Source organism: Triturus cristatus, chromosome 1_2, assembly GCF_964204655.1.
Source record: "Triturus cristatus chromosome 1_2, aTriCri1.1, whole genome shotgun sequence".
Taxonomy (NCBI): Eukaryota; Metazoa; Chordata; class Amphibia; order Caudata; family Salamandridae; genus Triturus; species Triturus cristatus.
The window spans coordinates 62,259,369-62,280,868 of record NC_140580.1 but is presented as its reverse complement, the minus strand read 5'-3'; the positions used below and the strand labels follow the sequence as shown (position 1 = coordinate 62,280,868).

At 40.8% G+C, this 21,500-nt stretch overlaps 1 gene segment (V, D, J or C); it reads right to left on the bottom strand.

Annotated features, from left to right (window-relative positions):
* Positions 1–3,036: 3,036 nt before the first annotated feature.
* LOC146866789 (T cell receptor delta constant-like) overlaps positions 3,037–21,500 on the bottom strand; it is a 52,194-nt gene continuing 33,730 nt past the window's right edge. The window contains 2 exon segments of the C gene segment in view: positions 3,037–5,182; positions 7,755–7,886. Of these exon segments, the coding sequence occupies positions 7,771–7,886 (116 nt within the window).

Sequence of the window (21,500 nt, the reverse complement as noted above, 5' to 3'; positions counted from 1 at the left end):
AGCTATCTCAGCAGACAACCTTCCTGCCCATGGCACAGTGCATCTATTTGAATGTTAAAATGTGGAATGCTGATGACAAACTGGGCACGGTGCTTGCAAGCTACTGAGTGTCAGCACATGTGTAGGCTGCCTGGGCCACTGGGCAGGCACTCCGACTCCCAGGAGACTCGTTACTGCTGTCTGTGACCAAAGGTGGGATCTCTCTGGTTCTCTTTAATTTCTCACAGCAAAGACCCAGAGAACATCAGACAGGGTGAGAACAACAGGAAAGAGTGGTGCCCGCACTGTGCAACACTTCCTTCCTCCAGAGGCCTCACAACGAGTGTCTCTGCTATGCGCTCCCGGTGTGGTTTGCTGCAGCCACTGCTTTTGCAGATCGGGTGACGCGCACCACGGTAATGCTCGTGTCTGAAACCTCAAGGCTTACCATTCATAGCTTGTTTCTGTTTTAGCCCTTCTTAGGATTATTGTTTTCTACCAATAAAGCGAGGTTGTCATTTTTGAAGATCAGATTGGGTTTGATTGCTCAGATGTCGCAACTGGATGAGCTTGAGACACTCAAGGTGGAAGCGCTAAGGGATTTTGCAGCCACAAAACCAGCGATTAGCAAAATGACCAGGTTGCAACCTCGCAAACCCTGTATCTTATTTCTAAAGCCTTCATGTTGAGACAGAGCTTTAACTTAGAATGCGCTACCTCAGCTTCAACTTCTGGAATCAGCGTGCTGGGGCTTCAACCTCATTATTCCACTGGACTCCAAAACCCTGCTGCTAACTCTGCGGTAAACTTAGATGATCAAGCCTGGTTAGCGTCTCCCCGCATATGTGAGCCACTGTTAGATATTATATGAGACAGATGGAATACAAACATGTAAAACATGTCCCCTTCCCTTTGTTGTCACCACAACTGTCAGGGCGATGTTCATACAAACAGCGATTAGGGATCGGTACCGTCACGCCCGTCTTCCATCCCAGGTCCACAGTATAGTGTAGGACGCCTTTCTTTAGATGCTTCATGCTTGGAAGACAGACCTGGATTGGTTCCTGGAGGCAGAAACAATAGTTTACCAAAGTAGAGGCTGCCCAAAGAAGTGGGAAAAGATCTGGGGAGCATGGCAAGCGTATAGGGGTTTTGATTTTAATAGGGAGGGCGGGTTCAGAGTTTGGGTCTTGTCCTAGGACCGCACTCGTAGTTCAATTACTCCACTGCTCTACGAGGTTGGTCTCTGCCTTTTGTAACATTGATACAATGTTATTCATCACGTCCAAAAGTGCATTCTAGTGTGCTTCGCATGTTTGAAATAAAAAGAATTTTAAATATTTTGAATAAAATAGATTACTTCACGATCCCTTTGGTGAACTATGTGCAGGCGCGATTTAGTGAATTGGTTTAGTCTTACCTCTGTGGAGATGTTGGATATCACATCTGGTGTGAAGTGATTGAATTACTAGATGTGCTCAGTGGGAATGGCAAACATATTCATCCACACTTCTCTCAACTTGGTCTGCCTTTACCTCCTCAAAGCATGCACGGGTTTGCGTTACAGGCAATGGAGATATGCGGGAGTACTGTTAGGAAAACAGTATCACTGGCAGCTTCCAAGGAGTACTCTTTGAACCCTTCACAAATTCCAAAACAGTTGGAAATGTTGTCCAGAATTAAGAAGAAACATATTGAAATAAAGTGGCAAATGTCTTTCCAAATTAGGACCAATAAATATTTCAATATCTATCACCACCTGTCACTGGAAAATAGATTAATTCTCATTAAAGTTAAGAAATAATGGGCTAATAATAGGTTTAAAATATTGGATTTTAATTTTTATTTACAAAAATATGATCTCATTGGGTGTAGATTTTCTATTTTTACCTCCAGTGGCGCAATATTTTTGTAAATATTATTTAGGATACAATATTTATGTCAAACAATATTCTGACCAAGATAGTCTGGTATCAAACCTATGAACTCGCCTTCGTATGACATGATTGCGCTTTGCCTATTTCCATAAGTTTGTCAACACATTAATTTAGGACTTGCATCATGGCACTGGTTATATTATAATGGGAAACCAAGATGCAAGCACATTTTTCTCCATCTCTAAGCCCCTTATGCTATTTTGAGGCACACAAATGCAAACAAGAGAAAACTGTGCGACCTGTCTTTTGCTGTGTCCTGAGGAAGACAAACGTCTGCGCTGGACAAAGAATTGCAAAAAAAGGGCTGTGCTGTGTCAACAGCCTAACGTGGCATAGTGCCTGACATACTAATTATCACATGATGATGAAATCTGTGTAGCACACTTACAAATAATATGCTACAAGGTCAAACCCATATGTGAGGCCTTGCATCAAGAAAACCAAAAAATCCATCCAACTTTTGGAAGTGTACCTACACAAAGGGACCTTACCGAGGGACGTGTCAAGGGCCAAATATGGCACAGTCTGGGTGCCAGGAACAGTATATGAAACAACAGCAGCCAGAGAGGCAGAAGAGAGGGGTGGCATGAAAACAAAACTTCGCTTCCTGTAGAGAAGGCGGAAATCCTTGTTTGAAGGGTTCAGCAAACACAAAAACAAGCTCCGTTGTACCAGGGAAAAACCTGCCTGGTTGGTGTATGTAAACTGGCAGTGCAACAGGAACCCTTGAAGAATTGCAAATGAGGATTGGCACCCAGAATGGTGGCTGTAAATGAAGGCAGATACACTAGAGACATGGAGGAGGAACCCATGCTAGGTAGGGTCATTCTTTAACACACTAGCACAGCTCAAGCTTATGCTTTACACTTCCATGCATAGGTGACTTCCCTAGTCCATGTCCAACTTTGTATCCTGGCAGTTGTAGAACTAACGTTTGAAAGGTATAGAAGGCATTACATGGGGCATAAACAGAGGCTGTGTATGAATGGAGGTAGACGTGGTGGAGATGCTATTGCTGCAAGGGTGAACCCATAGCCACACTTGTATTTAGTATGCCATTCATTACACTCGGATATAATGAGCAGAATGCATGAAATGAACCACACTTGTGAGACACACATCAGTAAAGTAATTTTATTTTCACTTCTACATGGGACCTCAGTATTGTGATGACATGAAGCATTAGCACACACTTTCAAAAGGAGTGATGTACACATTGTTCACATATTTCAGCCTATAATTGAAATCTGGCATTTCATGTGTGAAACCATCCTTAATTGCAGTGCATCATCCAGGAACAGTTCCACCACCACTTGGGCATGATTTAAAATCTGCCAAACTCCAAATCAGGCAAAAAGTCCCTTGTAATGCATGGCGTTCAACCTGTAAATGTAAATGTAAATGTAGATGTACTTGTATAGCGCACGACTACCCGGAGGCATCTCGGCGCTTGTACGAATACCGCTGAGGAACCCTTCCTGGCCTTTCCCTGTGAAGTGTCCACTCCTGGGCACCCCCAAGGTGAGACCAGGCATCCTAGCGTTGTTGGGGCCGTTGTGGAGATTAAGCAAGCTATTACCTGTTACACATTGCAATGCCACCTTTCCACTATTCAGTCAGGGTACACAGTGTGCCTTGAAATTTGAACATTTCTGCACAAATTACATTTTTGAGAACTTCTGTCAAAAAAGGTTCACTTCTGAAATGCTTGAGCTAACTACCATTTTCTACTTCAACTATTGCCCGCCCTCCTTTGAAGGATGGAGGAGTACAGCGGACAACGGCACACAACCTACCAGAGACATTGTCTCACCAGGTCCAGTGATTGATCCATGCAGTGAAGATGACCCTGATGTTGTCGCTGGAGGAAATTGCAAAAATAACCTTGGAGACAAATGAGTTCAAAGCCAAAAGTTCCATTGCAAAACCACCACTCATGCCAGGTAATGGGAAAGATGTGCCCCTCCAGATTATCACCTCCCATGAGGACTACAGAAGCACACTGACTTCTGATTGACTTTAACAGGGGTATTTAATGCCAGTGACATCACACTGTCACTGCTACTGTAAATGGCCTAACATGGAACTATTGAATGTATTTGCAGAGCAGGCGAAGTACCACAATACATTTGTGACAGGTTTGTGAGATACCCTACTGTATGTCAAGGAATCCCTAGAGGACAATGTAGCACTTAATGACTTTGCCATGTCCATTGAGAACAAGTCTAGGGATCTAGGAAATGCTGTTGCCCATATGTTCGATGTCATTCGGACCTCAAGAGGCAAAATGTTGACAGCAAGAATTGATTTGAGCTCTGAGTGGGAAGATCAGCACGCATACATATCATGGTGAAGGCATAAAATGCGCGTCAGTGTGCAGATATCCAGATCAGGAGGCTGTTTTGCCATGGCACTGCAGCACATCACTTAGATGGTGGAACACTTGCTTCCATCTACCCATTAAATGTGAGGGTAGGGACTCTGAACTCTCATCCAGCATGGGGGCAGGCCAATGATAATTTAGATCTAGTTCCAAGGCATAGATCTTTGGGTTCCTCTGGTAACCCAAAGTGTGTGACCCTCACTCTGTTTATTGAAGCCTTGTCAATTCCAACAATCTGTGTCAGGGTGTTACGGAAGCCATTGTAGTTTGGTGGTGGACGAAGGGGCTGTTTCTATGTGCCTTTTAAGTGTCTCTGGTTGTTGCATTTTGTTTGCCCCAGCTTTTGTTTGATGCAACGTGTACTCTTTGCATAATAACACGCATGTGATATCAAACATTACAATTCACGATGAATGACGATTTTCCAGTCCAGGTGAAGGTCATTAAAGAGTTATATACTTTGCAAAATCTTATACATTTAATTTTACATTTCACAGTTGTAGATTTAATCGGAAAACTCAAATATGGATATGCTTGTGGGCTTTCATTTCCATATTGTCACAAGGATGTTTATTTAAAATAAAAGTACACTGACAGTAAATACTTCCTGAAAGCAAGCAGCAATAAAACCACATGCGACAAGCTAACACTTCTATAGCGCAAAAGCCTTACACAACAGGAGGCCAATCCAGGCATGATCCAGTGTCATGAAGGTCTGATCCTAGACCCACATGAAGGAGCAGTGTCTTTTGTAGGCGGATGCTTGTGAGCTTGAGCGTCAACAAGAAGGGGTGATGTTAGATTCTGGTGGACGGTGCACTCTGCACGGTTGTGAAATCTGCTGTTTCTTTGGTTTTCTTTGCTGTGCACTTCGTTAGACACTCTAAAAAAACATAAAATTATCATATGGTCAATTGTGTTGTCAGTGGTTTAGGAAGGGGGGTGCGGTGGGTGGGGGCCACCCCGGGTGTCTTCACTGGGGCGGGGTGACAAAATGGCAAAAATATGTGTTTTAAACACATATTATTGCCATTTTGTCAAGCCGGGGTGGCAAGAAATTTTCTGCGCCGGGCACCACCTGACCTTGCTATGCCACTGTGTGTTATGCAATGAAAACCTGCGCTCTCCAATCCCCGACCTTTCACTAACTCTCCTTAAATGATGGGCAGCATAAATCTTTTCTCTGGCTTCAGTAGTTGCCATAATAATGAGAGCCTAACCCTACAATGCATTAAGTGCCAGGTGTTCGTAGATGTGGTAGCAAAGTACTAGTCACAAATTGCGACCAGTGAGACTACTAAATTATTTTGCGAACATGCTATTTATTAATAGATCAGTTTACAAAATAAGGATAAGGATTGGGTTGAAATCTGACCTATAATAATAATGTTCATGGGGTACGTTGTCAATTGTCCCTCCGGTTGGTGGCCGTCACATGGACAGTGGCCTGCTGGAGACAGCAGCCCACCGTGTCTGTGCAAAAACAACAATTGATGGACAGAATGCAGAACAATGTCATACATTCACCCCAGTACAGAGATCTGGGCCTAAATCCATCTTTTTTTGCTCACCATGCTATTACAGTTTGAACCCAGCCATATGCAAATCAGTCTTGACCCTGTGCCCAATGGGAACAGTCCAGCCCGAACTGCCAGGCCAGGTCCTCTCTGGACTGGAAACAAGCATCCTAGGACCGGTTTCGGGGTCTCACCCCTCTTCAGCCAGGATAGCTTGTCTAGGATGCTTGTTTCAGGTCCAGGGACGACCTGGCTTGGCAGTTCGGGCTGGACTGTTCCCATGAGGCACAGGGACGAGGCTGATTTGCATATGGCCAGGTCTAAACTGGGGTGGCATGGTGAGCAAAAGAATGATGGATTTAACCCAGATCTCTTGACTTGGGGTGAATGTTTTGATTTGTTCTGCATTCCGTCCATCAATTGTGTGTCTTTTGCTTTTTCGACCTTAGTGCGCCGGGTATGCCCAGACGTGGCTCACTGTGCCACTGGAATCTAGCTATCCTGGCTGATGAGGGCTGAAAGCCCAAAACCAGTCCTAGGGTGCTTGTTTCAGGTCCAGGGAGGACCTGGCTTGGCAGTTCGGGATGGAATGATCCCATGAGGCACAGGGTTAAGGCTGATTTGCATATGGCACAGGGACGAGGCTGATTTGCATATGGCCAGGTCTAAACTGGGGTGGCATGGTAAGCAAAAGAATGATGGATTTAACCCATGTCTCTTGACTGGGGGTTAATGTTTTGATTTGTTCAGTATTCTGTCAATCAATTGTGTGTCTTTTGCACCATGTCTGTGATCACTTTTTACATATTTTTTGTAAATGTAGCCCATTTTCCTTAAAGGAAATGGTACTACGTTTATTAACAAATATTTCTCTTTAGAAAAGTTTCTGTAAGAGTTACCAGTAGTCCCTTGGGCCACTGCCTATTCTCTATTAATGGTTTGAGACTAAAATAATGCAAACACGCCTCATTCAAACTGTGATTCAGTATAAATGTCTAAACCCATTTTGCTATCTGGTCAAAAGCCACTTAACAGTCGAAAATCCAGAGATTTAGCAAATTACAGGGTTTGTAATCCCTAAATGGCTATGCACATTTGTCTCAAAGTTACTGCTTCTTTTGTGAAATTGCTTACTCATTCCTGTAGTACTTATCCCTCCCTTTCTCTTGTTTTCTCCACACCGCTATCTACTTGTTCATGCATTCTGTTCTCAAACTAGCGCTACACTTTTCTAGATTGCCTGATTTCAGCTCTGTCCCTACTTGCCCGTTACTTTGTTAATAGCAAGGAACCCCAGTGGGGGAGCAGGCTGTAGTATTGTCATCAGGAATTAATGTTAGAAAAACACTTGGAAGCGTCAGTTCAATTCCCATTGGGAAGGTAAACACTTGTGTCAAACTCACTGTCAGTGTTGTCTCTGGTTGGCATTTTGTTAGTGTCAACGTAGAAGTCACTGTTTAGTGTGCCGTCTCATATGAAGTGTCAGCGCCTTCAGACCCTCACGGGTGAGTAGCGCACTTACAATTCCCTGATTGATTGAAGTGAGGCAACCAGCCTATATTCATCCTCAGAACAAGAATGTAGATTTATATCATGACAAACTCGATGGTTTGGGTCTGATAATATCTTGGTCTTTCGTGCAGATCTAATCCTTTATGGCTGGAGTGCAAAGACCTAGACATTAAGATGCTCTACTTAAGTTACTTTGTAAGAAAGAATATAGATAACTTCAAAAGAATCCGAAGGCTTCATTGTTCCAGCAATCCGACTCTTTCAAATGGGTTGTAGAAAGACACCCAACACAATCTTTTCCATTCTCTGAAGAGACTCAGACATTTTATACGAACAATGGGGTACATCAGTCTACACTGCTCAGGCAAACAAAGTGATCCATGATTTCGCCTATCCCCACCCTTGATGCTCCCAGGATGTACTCACATGCAGAAGCTCGCCTCTAGAACAAGAAATATCTTGCACTGAGCAGAAGGTTGAAAGCCAGACTCTTGGCAAACAGGATACGAAGGCTGATCACTGTCAGTGACAGGGTGTTGACTGTTTCACTGCTGTGCACTGTAATCGAACATAAGAGGAAAAGCAAAGATAAACATACATATATATCCAACACATTGTATTGTGGAACAGCAGAACAGCATACTATTCAGAAATATATTCGCAGGGTAATGTGTCGTGGGAGAGGTTTTTATTCATATCCGCTGGAACTTAGTTGTGTGCGTTTTGTTTTCACTTACATTTCACATCACTTTGTTAGTTGGCTTTTTAGCTCAACAGACAACGTTGTATTTCAGACCAAAGTTTCTCTTTATTGTGATGCTACTTTTTCCAAGTGTATCTTTGCACCTAACATGATTTCTTACGTTGTTCAATGAGGCCCTTTCTCTATCAACTTGATTGCAATTGCACCTACTCATCAATTTACTGTAGCACCACTGGCAGTGTTGAGCCTTTTGAGTTTGGCCTTTGCTCAGGATAAGGTGAGTTGAGATGTACGTTTGGAATACTTTCAGGATTATTTCTGGCTTTGCACTTACACAGAAATTCCTCCAACCAACTTAAAATCAGATCTCAACCATGGACACTGATGCAACAACAGCATGATTGGTATCAAACCACAGTGACACAAATACAACTTGCATACAAAAAATCTCAGGCCGCCTATATGGCATAGCGATTGAGCATCTGCTGACCATTGCAATAAAAAAATTACATCTTCTCACATAGACAACACCAGTGAGGCCTAAGCTGAATTAATTTTATCAATCACCCATAGTATACCAGAAACACATACAAATATGAGAAAGTGCAAGAACTAACTAACTAACATATATAACCAAATAATTTATAAATAAAACTTAATTAATATAAAAGTTGCATATATATATATATATATATATATATATATATATATATATATATACATTTTCACCAAGTACTCACAGGTACCGTTGCACTCCCGTCAGGTACAAATCACCGCACAGAGTCCATCCGTCATTAGGTGAAATAATCGTTTATTCTTTGCTTATCGGTTTACAGCCATCAAATACCCTACGCGTTTCAGCGATCCACTCGCCTTGGTCACGGGTAAACACAAAAACATTTTTCACCAAGTGGTTTTTAAACACATTTACGTGAAACGTACCAACATAGATAACGGACTGTCATTCTAGAGGTTAAGCTCCACCATAACGGCGGCCATCTTAGAGCAGTGTTCTCCTACCCATAAACGTTCTTATACATAAAGTTAATTGAAAAAGCAATGAGGGTGATGATATAAACAATAAAAATCAATTATATCAGACTTTTACACATTTCTAAAATTCGAAATTTTCACCCTGATGTTGCAATGATATCAGTCACGTTAACGAACATGGAAATTCTTTACAGTTGCCATGGAGAAAAATGGAACCGAATATGCACCATTTCATCCTATTCAAGCACCCGTGAAATATCTCTCCGTGTGCAGATGTCGATAAGAGGGGAATTAATCAATTGTTTTACTTTTTCCTCATTGTGCTGGATAATACTACCACCTTTGCAAAAATACTATGCATATTTAAGCTTGCATTATCATCAAGTGATTACACAACAACGTCTGTCCATGTCCCATAAACGGATATTGTTACTATACCCAAGTGGGTAATCTTAGATGAAAAAATTTTTTTCCAATCGAAAAACATATAATTCATTGCAACATCATTTTAACCAAACTTTGCAGTTAATTTATGCATCTTGGTGCTCCCATTATTATCAAGTGATTACAAAACAGCGTCTGTCTATGACCCCCATACAGAATATTGCTCTTATACCCAAGTGGGTAATATTGGATGAAACTTTTCTTCAATTGTACACATCTAATTCATTGTAGCGTCTCTTTTATTTTGCCCAAATGGACAATTAATGCTTTCATTTTGAAAAATGCAAAATTGCAAACAGATCATCTTCATTTCTTCCGATGTTTCAAGAAAACTAAAATAAAGGAAGAAGAAAAAGAAACCAATTGAGAAAAGTATTGCCATAGTAACATCAATACTGCAAAATGTTATATTGGGGTCCGCCAGGTGGAGCCCTCCGAATGACTACTTAAAAATACATACATGTATACCAAAAATGGATGTTAAGGATATTAAAGAGTACGTGGTAATTTGACTAATTTAAAAATTCAAAAAATTCGAATAATTTAAAGACAAAAAGTCATCCCAGGAAGAAATTAATGGAAAGAAATTCTGGATTTCCACAAGACCTAAAATAAGGAACAACATGTTCCAATAGTATACCTCACAGATAAGGAAGCTTCCACTACACAGGGAAGAACATATAAAAATACATTTTGAATTTTTGGATTTTGAATTTATGATCCCATAAACTCTCAGCATACCAATCAAAGATACCTGGCACATATTATTCCCCCAAATGCCAAGACATCTCTTCTTCTGAATTCAAACCAGCAGGGGCCTTGGTATTTAGATCTAGAATATACCTTGATTCTAACTGACGGAGTTTACGTATCCTGTCACCCCCTCTTTGTTTTGCCTCTACTCTATCAATCACAAAGAACTTCAGCAGATTACGATTACTGTTGTGAAATTCTTCGAAGTGTCTGGCAATAGGTGAGAGTTTGTCCTTGTTTTGGATTGCCCTTTGATGTTCTAGCACACGTTTTTTCGCTGTAAACATTGTGCTACCCACATATTTCTTAGTACAGGGGCAAACCAAAACATACACACAGAAATCAGACAAACAGGTAAGATGTTTACCAATGATTCTTTCAGTTTCACTGATGGGGTAATAAACCTTCCTTACATTAGTGCTAAACTTGCATGCTTTGCAAAGCATGCATGTAAAGAATCCCTGTATGTCACTCTGTGTTCTATTCGTGCTGGTTACCTCATTTTTGCAAAGCTTATCTTTAAGAGAATCAGACTTTCTATAGGTGATACTCGGCACTGGTCCTAATCTCTTAGCCAAAGTTTGTTCGGTGGATAGGATTTTCCAATGTTGGTGTAGGCATTTCCGCACTTCCCAGGAATTAGAGTGATATGTAGCTATATATCTTATAACTTCATCACTACTGTTGTCATCCTCTTTAGCTTTAGGTGTCAACAACTGCTCTTGTGTAAATTCATTAGCCTTTCTTAGTGCTTCTTCAATTACCCTAGGGTTATAGCCTCTTTCTGCAAATCTCTGGGACATACATTCGCTTTCAGCAATAAAGTCCCTATCCAGGCTGCAATTTCTCCGAGCCCGGAGAAACTCCCCATAGGGGATACTGCGGATCAAGGTTTTAGGATGTCCGCTATTAGCAAACAGCAGAGTGTTCCCTGCAGTCGGTTTCCGGAAGAGCTTGGAAATCAATCTCTTGCCCAACACCTGTACTTGTAAATCCAGAAATTCAATGTTCTGGTTGCTCATAGTTCCTTCAAATTGTAAATTCATTTCATTTTGATTTAACATGGAGATGAACTCAGTCGCTAATTGTTCAGACCCACCCCAGATAATAAACAGATCATCAATATACCGCAGCCATAATTTCACATGGCTGCGGTAAAGATGCTGTGTCTGAGACACCTGTCGCTCCCAGCACCCCATAAAGAGGTTGGCAAAGCTGGGAGCAAAACAGGTGCCCATAGCTGTCCCTTGTTTCTGCCTGAACAGTCCTCCATCAAAAATAAAAAAATTATTTTCTAGGCAGAAAGTCATCATTTGCACCAGCATCTCATTGTGTCTGAGAAAAGAGATGGAACGAAGGTTTAAAGACTCTTGACATGCCTGTATACCCTGGGTGTGTCTGATCGAGGTATACAGGCTACAGACATCTAATGTCATTAGCAAGTAGCCTTCTTTCCATTCAAAGTCCTTGATCAGACTTAGGAAATGTCTGCTATCTTTAATATAGGATGGTAACTTCTCTACATAAGGATGGAGAAAATAATCGATATACCTCGATGTTTTTTCTAATAGGGAGCCCCTAGATGACACAATGGGCCTCCCTGGAGGATTGACAGCATCCTTATGGAGCTTAGGTAGAAGATACAAGATAGCAATTTTAGGATTCCGATTGAGTAGAAAGGCATACTCATCCCATTCTAGAATACCAGTAGTATGCCACGATTTAAGCATCCCAAAATACCTCATGTTAGATTCCTCAATAACACTCATAGAAACCTGTTCGTAACAATCGCCACCTTGTAGCTGTCGAACTCCTTCCTTTATGTAATCGATCATATTCAATATGACTACATTACCGCCTTTATCCGACTGGCGAATTACAATGTTCGAGTCAGATTGTAAAGACGTTACAGCCTGTCGTTGTTCTCTTGTCAAATTATCATTTGTCCAAACCCTCTTACTGGCAAGTTTCTTTAAGTCATTCGTAACTAGTGTTTCAAATATATCTATCCCACAAGCTGGTAACGTGGGGTTAAAAATAGACTTGGGTTTGAACTTGTTTGGACAGCTTAAATCAACCTTATAACCCAGGGACACAGCATCAATGGGTCCAGATCCCACATCATCCAGACTTTCCACCTCCAATTCCTTCAAAGCAATTAACGCCTGTACTTCATTAACTGACTCAAACGCTGGAATCTGATTACTTCCAGCTATACCAAGTGTGTGAGTCTTGACTTTCAATTCATTCCATTTGTGTAGTCTCAGCTTCCTAGTAAAGTAAAATAAGTCAATTCTCTCTTGGGGATAAGAAAATAAAGAGGTGGGACAAAAGGATAAACCAAATTGTAACACATCATGTTCCATGGGTGTAAGAAAGCGTGAGGAGAGATTTACCACATTACGGCAGTTCTTCATTTTCCGCGTCTCTTTTGGCCCCTTGTTTCCACTCCCACTGGGGTTGTTGTTTTTCTTCTTCCACCATCCACCTCTCCTGGATTGTTTGTGGATGATGTTATTTCTGTGGCTTTTCCTCTTCCTCTGCCTCGTCCTCGTGAGCCCCTTCCTCTGCCACGTCCCCTGTCGATCTGCCATTTCGGTTGATTTGACGACAGGTTCATCAGTCGGAATTCCTCCCAAAAATTTGTCGGCTTCTTAGATGTACTGGGTGCCGTGGTTTGCAAGGTTTGCGGGGTTCCATCTTCTGAGACATCACTCTCACTGATGTCACTGTCAATTTCTCCACCCACATGAATCATATCCAAATCTCCCTGAACGCCTTTCCGTTTCAAGTTGTCATACTTCCGACTGAAAGTGAACACACGACCGGACATATAATCAATCTTATCCCGTAGGAATTTTCTTTCTTTCTTAGCAATAATTTCTTCCTCATGTTTATTAATTTTCATTGTTATGTCATCCAATTTACTTTTGAATAGTTCTTCAGATTCTTCTTTTTGGATCTCAGCTTTCAATTCACTTATTTGCGTCAATAGTGACGATCTTTCTTTCCATGCAAATTTAATCAGAATAGAAAGCATCCGATTAGAGCAACCCATCAGATTTTCGGCCCATTCCTCAGCCAATTCGGGATCTGGATCCTCATATGAGGGTGCAATCAGAATTCTAAGACCACGAGGGACTCTTTTTTCTTCTTGGTATTTCTCCAAAGTGATTGCTTCCCACCATTTTGAAATTTCCTTTCTCAGAAGTTTCTCGAGTTTTTGATACTTCTGGACTGCTGAGGTGGGCACCGTAATCTGTTCATCTTTGTCTGATGTTTGCTCTCCCGTTTTAACAAACATTGATTTGGCTCGTAGTCTTCTGCGAGACTCTATATCCTCATCCATCCTTATGGCTGTTGATAGAATACCCTGTGATAATTACAACCTTCCACCGAATGACTGGACTCTGCAGTTGTTAAACTTCCCCTCCTTGCAAGAACGGAAGGTATGCAGAATTCCTGACAGTCCTTGTCACCCCAGTGTCTAACATCAAAGACACCGGTGATTGAGAAACGCTACGTTGTATAATCAGAGGATCGTACTAATGCCTTGAATATGCTTGAAGAAAGCAAAGTGTACACTCGTCATGCACATAGACGCTTGGTCGATAAGAAATCCGATGAGAAAAGCCGATGTTACATAGATTACAAAAGTTACCATCCAGCAATCAGTACCTTCTTAGCACACATCGAGCATCTTTTTTTCTCATAGAGTTATTTCTAACTGTCGATCAGTCAAGGTCAACAGCCTTCTTTCTATCGTAATTTCTTCAGCGTCACCGTTTATTAGAATCCTCCGAGCATTCGAAACACAATTCCTCTTTGAACAACGTGGTCAAACCGGGATTCACTATGTAACACCACCCTTCACTTCTTCAGATATCCCGGGACACTTTAGCGTCGGTGCAACCGTGGGTCCGAAGACGCCCACTTTAGACCAGTAAATTTTTGGGAGGAATTCCGCCTAATGAATCAAACACAAAATCAACAGAACTGGCAGAAGGATCGTGGTCGAGGAAGTGGAAGGGGCTACAGAGGACGAGGCAGAGGCAGAGGAAGAAACGCAACAGGACAATCGCCGTCTACAAACAAATCAGGCGTGGTGGATGGAGCAAGAACCACAGCAACTCCCATGGGAATGGAAACAAGGGGTCAAAAAAACAGAAGATGAACTGTCAAAATGTGGTAAATTTGTCAAACCATCCTTTGAATTGTATTGAATATGATGTGCTACAATATGGTTTATCTTTCTGTCCTACTGCCCCATTCTCGTACTCTAAAGAAAGAGTTGATTTGTATCATTTCACTAGGAAACTACGCCTGCACAAATGGCACAAACTAAAGGTTAAAAACACCCAACCTTTCAACCATTTAAATAAGATCAGTCCCGTGGAAGATACAATCAATGAAGTCAATACTTTAATTGCTCTGAAAGAACTTGAAAGTGAGGATATTGGTGACCCCATCACAGCCCAATCATTGGGTTTCAAGACAGATCTTAGTTGTCCCAACGACTTCGCACCGAAATCTAATTTTAATCCCACTATGCCACCTAGTGGTATTGATATTTTTGAAACTCTTGTTATCACCGATTTAAAATCTTTAGCTAAAAAGAAGATATGGCAAAATGACAATCTAAACAAATCGCAGAGATTAGCAATCAAATCCTTACAAGCAGACAAAAACATAGTGATCCGACAATCGGATAAAGGGGGTAACGTTGTTATCCTCAACACATATGATTATCTGCAGGAAGGGTTACGTCAATTGGGCGACAAAGAATGTTATGAGGTTGTAGAGAGGAATGTTATTGATGAATCTAATATTCAATACCATAACATGTTGAAGTCTTGGCACACACAAGGAATTTTAGAATGGAATGAATATTCCTTCTTATTAAATCGTACACCTAAAGTGGCCTTATTATATCTATTGCCCAAACTGCATAAAGATATGGTCAATCCTCCAGGGAGACCTATTGTTTCATCTATAGGCTCCCTGTTGGAGAGAACTTCCAAATACATTGACTACTTCCTACGTATGTATGTAGAAGGTTTACCTTCCTATCTAAAAGATAGTAGGGATTTTCTCAATAAAATCAAACAAGTAAAGTGGCAAAAGGATTATCTGCTGATTACCTTAGATGTTTGCAGCCTCTATACGAGCATCAAGCACACTGATGGTATACAGGCTTGCAAACAATTTCTGACTTCACGTTCCATCTCATTCTTGCAACATACAGATATGCTGTTACAGATGATCAGATTCTGTTTAGAGAACAACTTTTTTGTCTTTAATGACGTCTTTTACAGACAAACACAGGGAACTGCTATGGGCACCTGCTTTGCTCCCAGTTATGCCAACCTTTTTATGGGGCACTGGGAGCAGCAGGTGCCCGAGACATGTAATCTATATCGCAATCATGTAAAAACATGGTTGCGTTATATAGATGATTTGTTTATCATCTGGGAAGGCAGTGAAGAACTTGCCTATGATTTCATTGATGTTCTTAATAACAACGAGGTTAATTTGAAATTTGAGGGCACCGTCAGTAGGTCCTGTATAGAATTCTTGGACTTACAGATTGAGGTTGTTGAAGATTCATTAACATCTAAACTGTATCGCAAAAAAAACATCAGGGAACACGCTGCTACATGCGGAGAGTGGACATCCTAGGTCCCTTATCAATAGCATTCCGTTTGGAGAGTTCCTCCGGGCCCGGAGGAACTGCAGCTCTGATTCAGACTATGTACAGGAATGCAAAGTTATGTATGAAAGATTTTTGGATAGGGGATACAAAATGAATGTGATCAGAGAAGCGTGCGTGAAAGCCACTAATTTTAAACATGATGAATTACTGGCCCCCAAAGACAAGCCAGATGATGACAAAAAGGAAGTCATTAGATATATAACAACTTACAATTCAGGTTCCTTTGATGTGAAAAAATGTCTAAAAAGACATTGGGGTATCCTCAAAACTGAAGCAACGTTGGATGAAGTTGTGAAGGATGTTCCCAATGTAACATACAGGAAGGCCAGTTCTCTACACAATAAATTGTGCAAGAATGAAGTCAGTATTGTCAAATCATCTACTATAGATGTTCAGGGTTTTTACACTTGATTGACATGCAAAGCTTGTAAATTCAGTTCCAATGTCAAGAAAGTCCATTATTCGATCAGGGACGAGGATAGATACATTGAGAAACACCTTACTTGTCTATCTGATTATTGCGTTTATGTGTTGAGCTGCCCCTGTGTAAAAAGATACGTGGGCAGTACTATGTTTGCTGCCAAGAAACGAATCTTGGAGCACATGAGGGCGATTCAGAACAAGGATAAACTCTCCCCCATAGCACGACATTACGAGGAGTACCACAAAAGTAATCGCAATCTGCTGAAATTCTTTGTAATAGACCGGATTCCTGCAACCATTAGGGGGGGAGACCGAATTCGTAAATTACGACAACTTGAATCGCATTACATTTTGGAACTGAATACCAAGATTCCATGGGGTTTAAACTCTGAAGAAGAACTTTCTTGGTTTCTGGGGGAATAATTTCCTCTTGATCTGGTTATTCATGATGGATTAGCATGTGAAGTTTGTCTCAGGATTTTTCTGCTGTGTGTCCATGTTTTTAACAGTGAAGGTTATTTGTACTATATATATTTCTAACATATTTCTCCTTTTCCTTATTTGTTGATGACATATTTGTAACCCAATCATATTTGTTTACCTTTTCAGATGGTGCTGACAAGTGAAAACTAGCTGATTCTCAGAGATTAGTAATAATTAGTGTTCTGTGTTCACATTCTCTATTTTGGATGGATAATCTGTTGATGAGATGAGTGTATACTCAACATAATCGTAATCTTTGCAACGAGCATTAATTTGTGCACACGACAAATTAATACCCACTTGGGATTAATTATGGTTTCAAGATAGTGACGACAACAATAATGTCTGTTTTTCTACTTGATTAGGTATTGTGTTCATGAGATATGTTAATACCCACTTGGGTTTTATAATGCAATTTTTTGTCTCTAAGAAATATATGCGCAAGTAATGAGTGAATACCCACTTGGGTTTAACGAGATAATACGACTTATTGTCCACCGGAATATCTCTGAGCAATGTTCAACACGGTGACGCTTTCCGTTATTGTAAAGTTACAACAATTCCACTATCTGTCGGGTCTACCACCATTATTATCGTTATCTGGATACTTATTCAGATATAGACATTTCCCCAAGATTAGTGTCTCTTGTATGTAGACGGTTGTCAATAAAGTTTTGTCAGATATTTTGAATATTCTTAGACGGATAGTAATGCCAATATGTCTGAGAATTATCAGAGTGCAAATAATGTTTGACGCTCAAGTAGGGCTGTAAGTAACACATATTCTGATGGAGATACTATATGTCTAATGGCACCAAGAAAATTTGGGTAAAAAAATTTGGTTTAAAAATGTGGTTTATATTTTATAAATTACAAATTCAAATCAGTCAATCAATGTAAGTGAATATGCATATACACAATATTCTTGAATTAATGTGGGATACCTCGGAACTTACTGTTCTTATATGTATGATCTGTATAATTGCACCATTCCAAGATGGCTGACGATTTGGGAACGATATGTTTGGACTTACATGAATTTGTCCTGTTTCCATGTTTCTTATGTTACGTTCAGTTATAGTTTAAATATTTGTTTGTTAGCGAGTGACAATCTACCCGTGATCAAGGCGGTCACGCCGAAACGCGTTGGGTATGTGGCTCGTTTTTGCCGAATAAATCAATTTCAAGCCCGTGACTATGTTTGTACTCTCTCTTTGGGATGGAGTGCATCGAATGCTTTGATGCATTGTGGATCACTATTCAATACAGGGAGCCTTGGACCCTGTGATGGCACCGCGGTGTAAGTGTCCCAGGATTTTCTGAGGATGTGGTTAAAAAAAAAATATATATATATATATGTATATATATATATATATATATATATTCACTAAAAAAAACATAGGTTTCAGGGGCGTTATAGTTAGCTGGACATTTCCCTCGTACAAAACCCTAGAAATTCCCCTGTTATAGTTAGTTCAGCTAACTATAACTCGCGCCCCCGCAATGCACTGCTGATGACGTCACATATTACATCACTCATGACATGGTCAGTGACATCACTGATGACATCACTGATGACATCTCAAATTACATCACTGATGATATCACTGATGACGTCATCCAGGTGATAAATTAGTGCATCTTCTCACACCCTAATATAACCTTTGATACACTGACTCAAAATTTCAGATGGCCATTTTGAAAAACATAGATACTCCAATAACTACATACCCACTCATTGACTCTTAGGTCTACATACACCTCCACTCACTCACCTGTACAGTCACTCATACTTACAGTCACTCAGTACAGGACAATCATATGCATTTATACACCTATATAGACACTCACACACCGCCAATCATCCATTGAGGTACTGACACACCTAGTCAGTCATGCAAATAATTAATTACAGTCCAATTTACTCACCTATACAGTTAAATACACTCAAATTCACTTACTCATAAAAATACTAACAAATTCTGACGCTCTTATACAATTACTGATACAAGCACACACTCATTCATACAGCCACTCCCAAAATCACACACTCTCACATATAAATAGTTATATACTCTTACACACATATACACTGTGTTTCACATATGTAGTTACTCACACATGTACAACTGAGATATACATTCAATCACTAACACACCCTCACATACAGTCACCCAACCATACAGTCCATCACACATGCACTCTTAAAACCATGCACCCACTGAATCACTGAATCACCCACTCACACATCTATGCACAGAGTCACACACACCCTACCCACACAAACACTCAGGCACCCATACAGATACTCAGACAACCAATCAATAACCCATATAGACACTCATATAGCTATTCACAAAACCATGCAGCCACTTATACACCAACACACGGACACATACAGACATTCACACAGTTTAGTCACTAGTCTGCAGTAAGATACATTTAATGACTCACTTATAGAGTCAGTTACGCACCTAGAAAATCTCCCATTCACACACTTATACACCCACTCATTCTTCCATAGGCCTTTCACTATAAATATATAAAACATATTTAAACTTTTCAGAAAAACACACATTCACTGGATGATTTCATCAGTGATGTAATTTGAGATGTCATCAGTGATATCATCAGTGATGTCACTGACCATGTCATGAGTGATGTAATATGTGACATCATCAGCAGTGCATTGTGGGGGCGCGAGTTATAGTTATCTGAACTAACTATACCAGGGGAATTTCTAGGGTTTTGTGCGAGGGAAATGTCCAGCTAACTATAACGCCCCTGAAACCTATGGTTTTTTTAGTGAATATATATATATATATATATTCACTGAAAAAACCATAGGTTTCACACATGTTATAGTTAGCGGAAATTTTACTGATAAAAAACCAGTGAAATTCCCCCGTTATAGTTAGTGCAGGCAACTATAACTCACGCGACCGCAATCCTCTGCTGATGCTAATACTGTATTTAGACACTTATTTGCCCATGTCTTCTTCCATACATTTTTAGCTATACATATATTACAAATATTTTTTTTTCATAAAGACACATATGTCATCAGCAGAAGATTGCGGTTGCGTGAGTTATAGTTGCCTGCACTAACTATAACGGGGGAATTTCACTGGTTTTTTATCAGTAAAATTTCCGCTAACTATAACATGTGTGAAACCTATGGTTTTTTCAGTGAATTTGCAAGGTTTTTTAAATGCTAATTCCTAACTATAACGTGTGTGAAACCTATGGTTTTTTCAGTGAATTTGTACGGTTTTTGAAATGCTAAGTTACTTTACGCCATTCGTGGCGTGCGCGCCCACTTAACGCAGTTCGTTCCGTGCGCGCACGGTGCGCTTCGCGCACCGTGCGCGCACAGTAAGCACGCGGTGCGCTTTGCGCACCGCGCGCCCACTTTACGCAGTTAGTGCCGTGCATGCACGGTGGGCTACGCGCACCGCGTGCCCACGTTACGCTAGATGGGCCATGTACGCACGATGCGCTTCGCGCACCGTGCGCACATGGAGGACATATGATGCACTTCGTTTTGAAAGGTAATATTTTAATTTTTCGTAATTTTTATAAGCCAAGCACAAATGGTGCCCTTCGGGCACCATTTGCACACGGGGTGGATGTGTGGATAATTTTTTCTTTTATTATTTTTGTTTAAAATATTCTAGTTTATCACACCTCTGATAAGCCATGCACAATTGGTGGCCTGCAGCCACCAATTGCACACGGGGTGGGGAGAGTGTGGATAGTTTTTTAATATTTTTTTACCGTACGCGTACGGTAAGCGTAATCGGCGAAATTAGCGAAAAAATAAAAATTGCATTTTTGGCCTTGGGGGGTCTTTGGGGACTCCCTCAACATGGCTATGTGTGTGGGAGCTGTCTAAACAGCCCCTTTACATGTTTTTTGGCTTTATTTTACAACCTAACTCTCAGTGCGAGAGAGAAAATGGCGGCCGCCGCTTCCTGGTTTCGGCCGATTCGAATGTTTACTAAGATCTAAGAGCCAATCAGAATCGCGCTCGCGCACGCCACCGTACGCGTACGGTAAGCGTACCGTAAGCGCACCGTAAGCTGGCTCAGATATATATATTGATTTAAAGGCTATTTTCTCAGAATCTACTGAACAGATTTACACCAAACCTACAAAAGGCACTTCCTTGACCTAATTTTTTTTTGAAAAATCGCGGGGTACGCGTAACGTGCGCGTACGGTAGAAACGGAAAAATTCTGCGAACTGCGTAACGTGGGCGCTCGGTGCGCGAAGCGCACCGAGCGCCCACAGCGCGCGCACTGTGCGCGTACGGTACGCGCACGGTGAAAAACCTTAAAAAAATAAAAAAATAAATACAGAACTTAGCATTTCAAAAACCGTACAAATTCACTGAAAAAACCATAGGTTTCACACACGTTATAGTTAGGAATTAGCATTTAAAAAACCTTGCAAATTCACTTAAAAAAACCCATAGGTTTCACACATGTTATAGTTAGCTGGACATTTCACTCGTGAAAAACCATTGAAATTCCCCCGTTATAGTTAGTGCAGGCAACTATAACTCACGCGACTGCAATCCTCTGCTGATGACGTCAGATATTACATCACTGATTACATATGTGTCTTTCTGAAAAATAAATATTTGTAATATATGTAT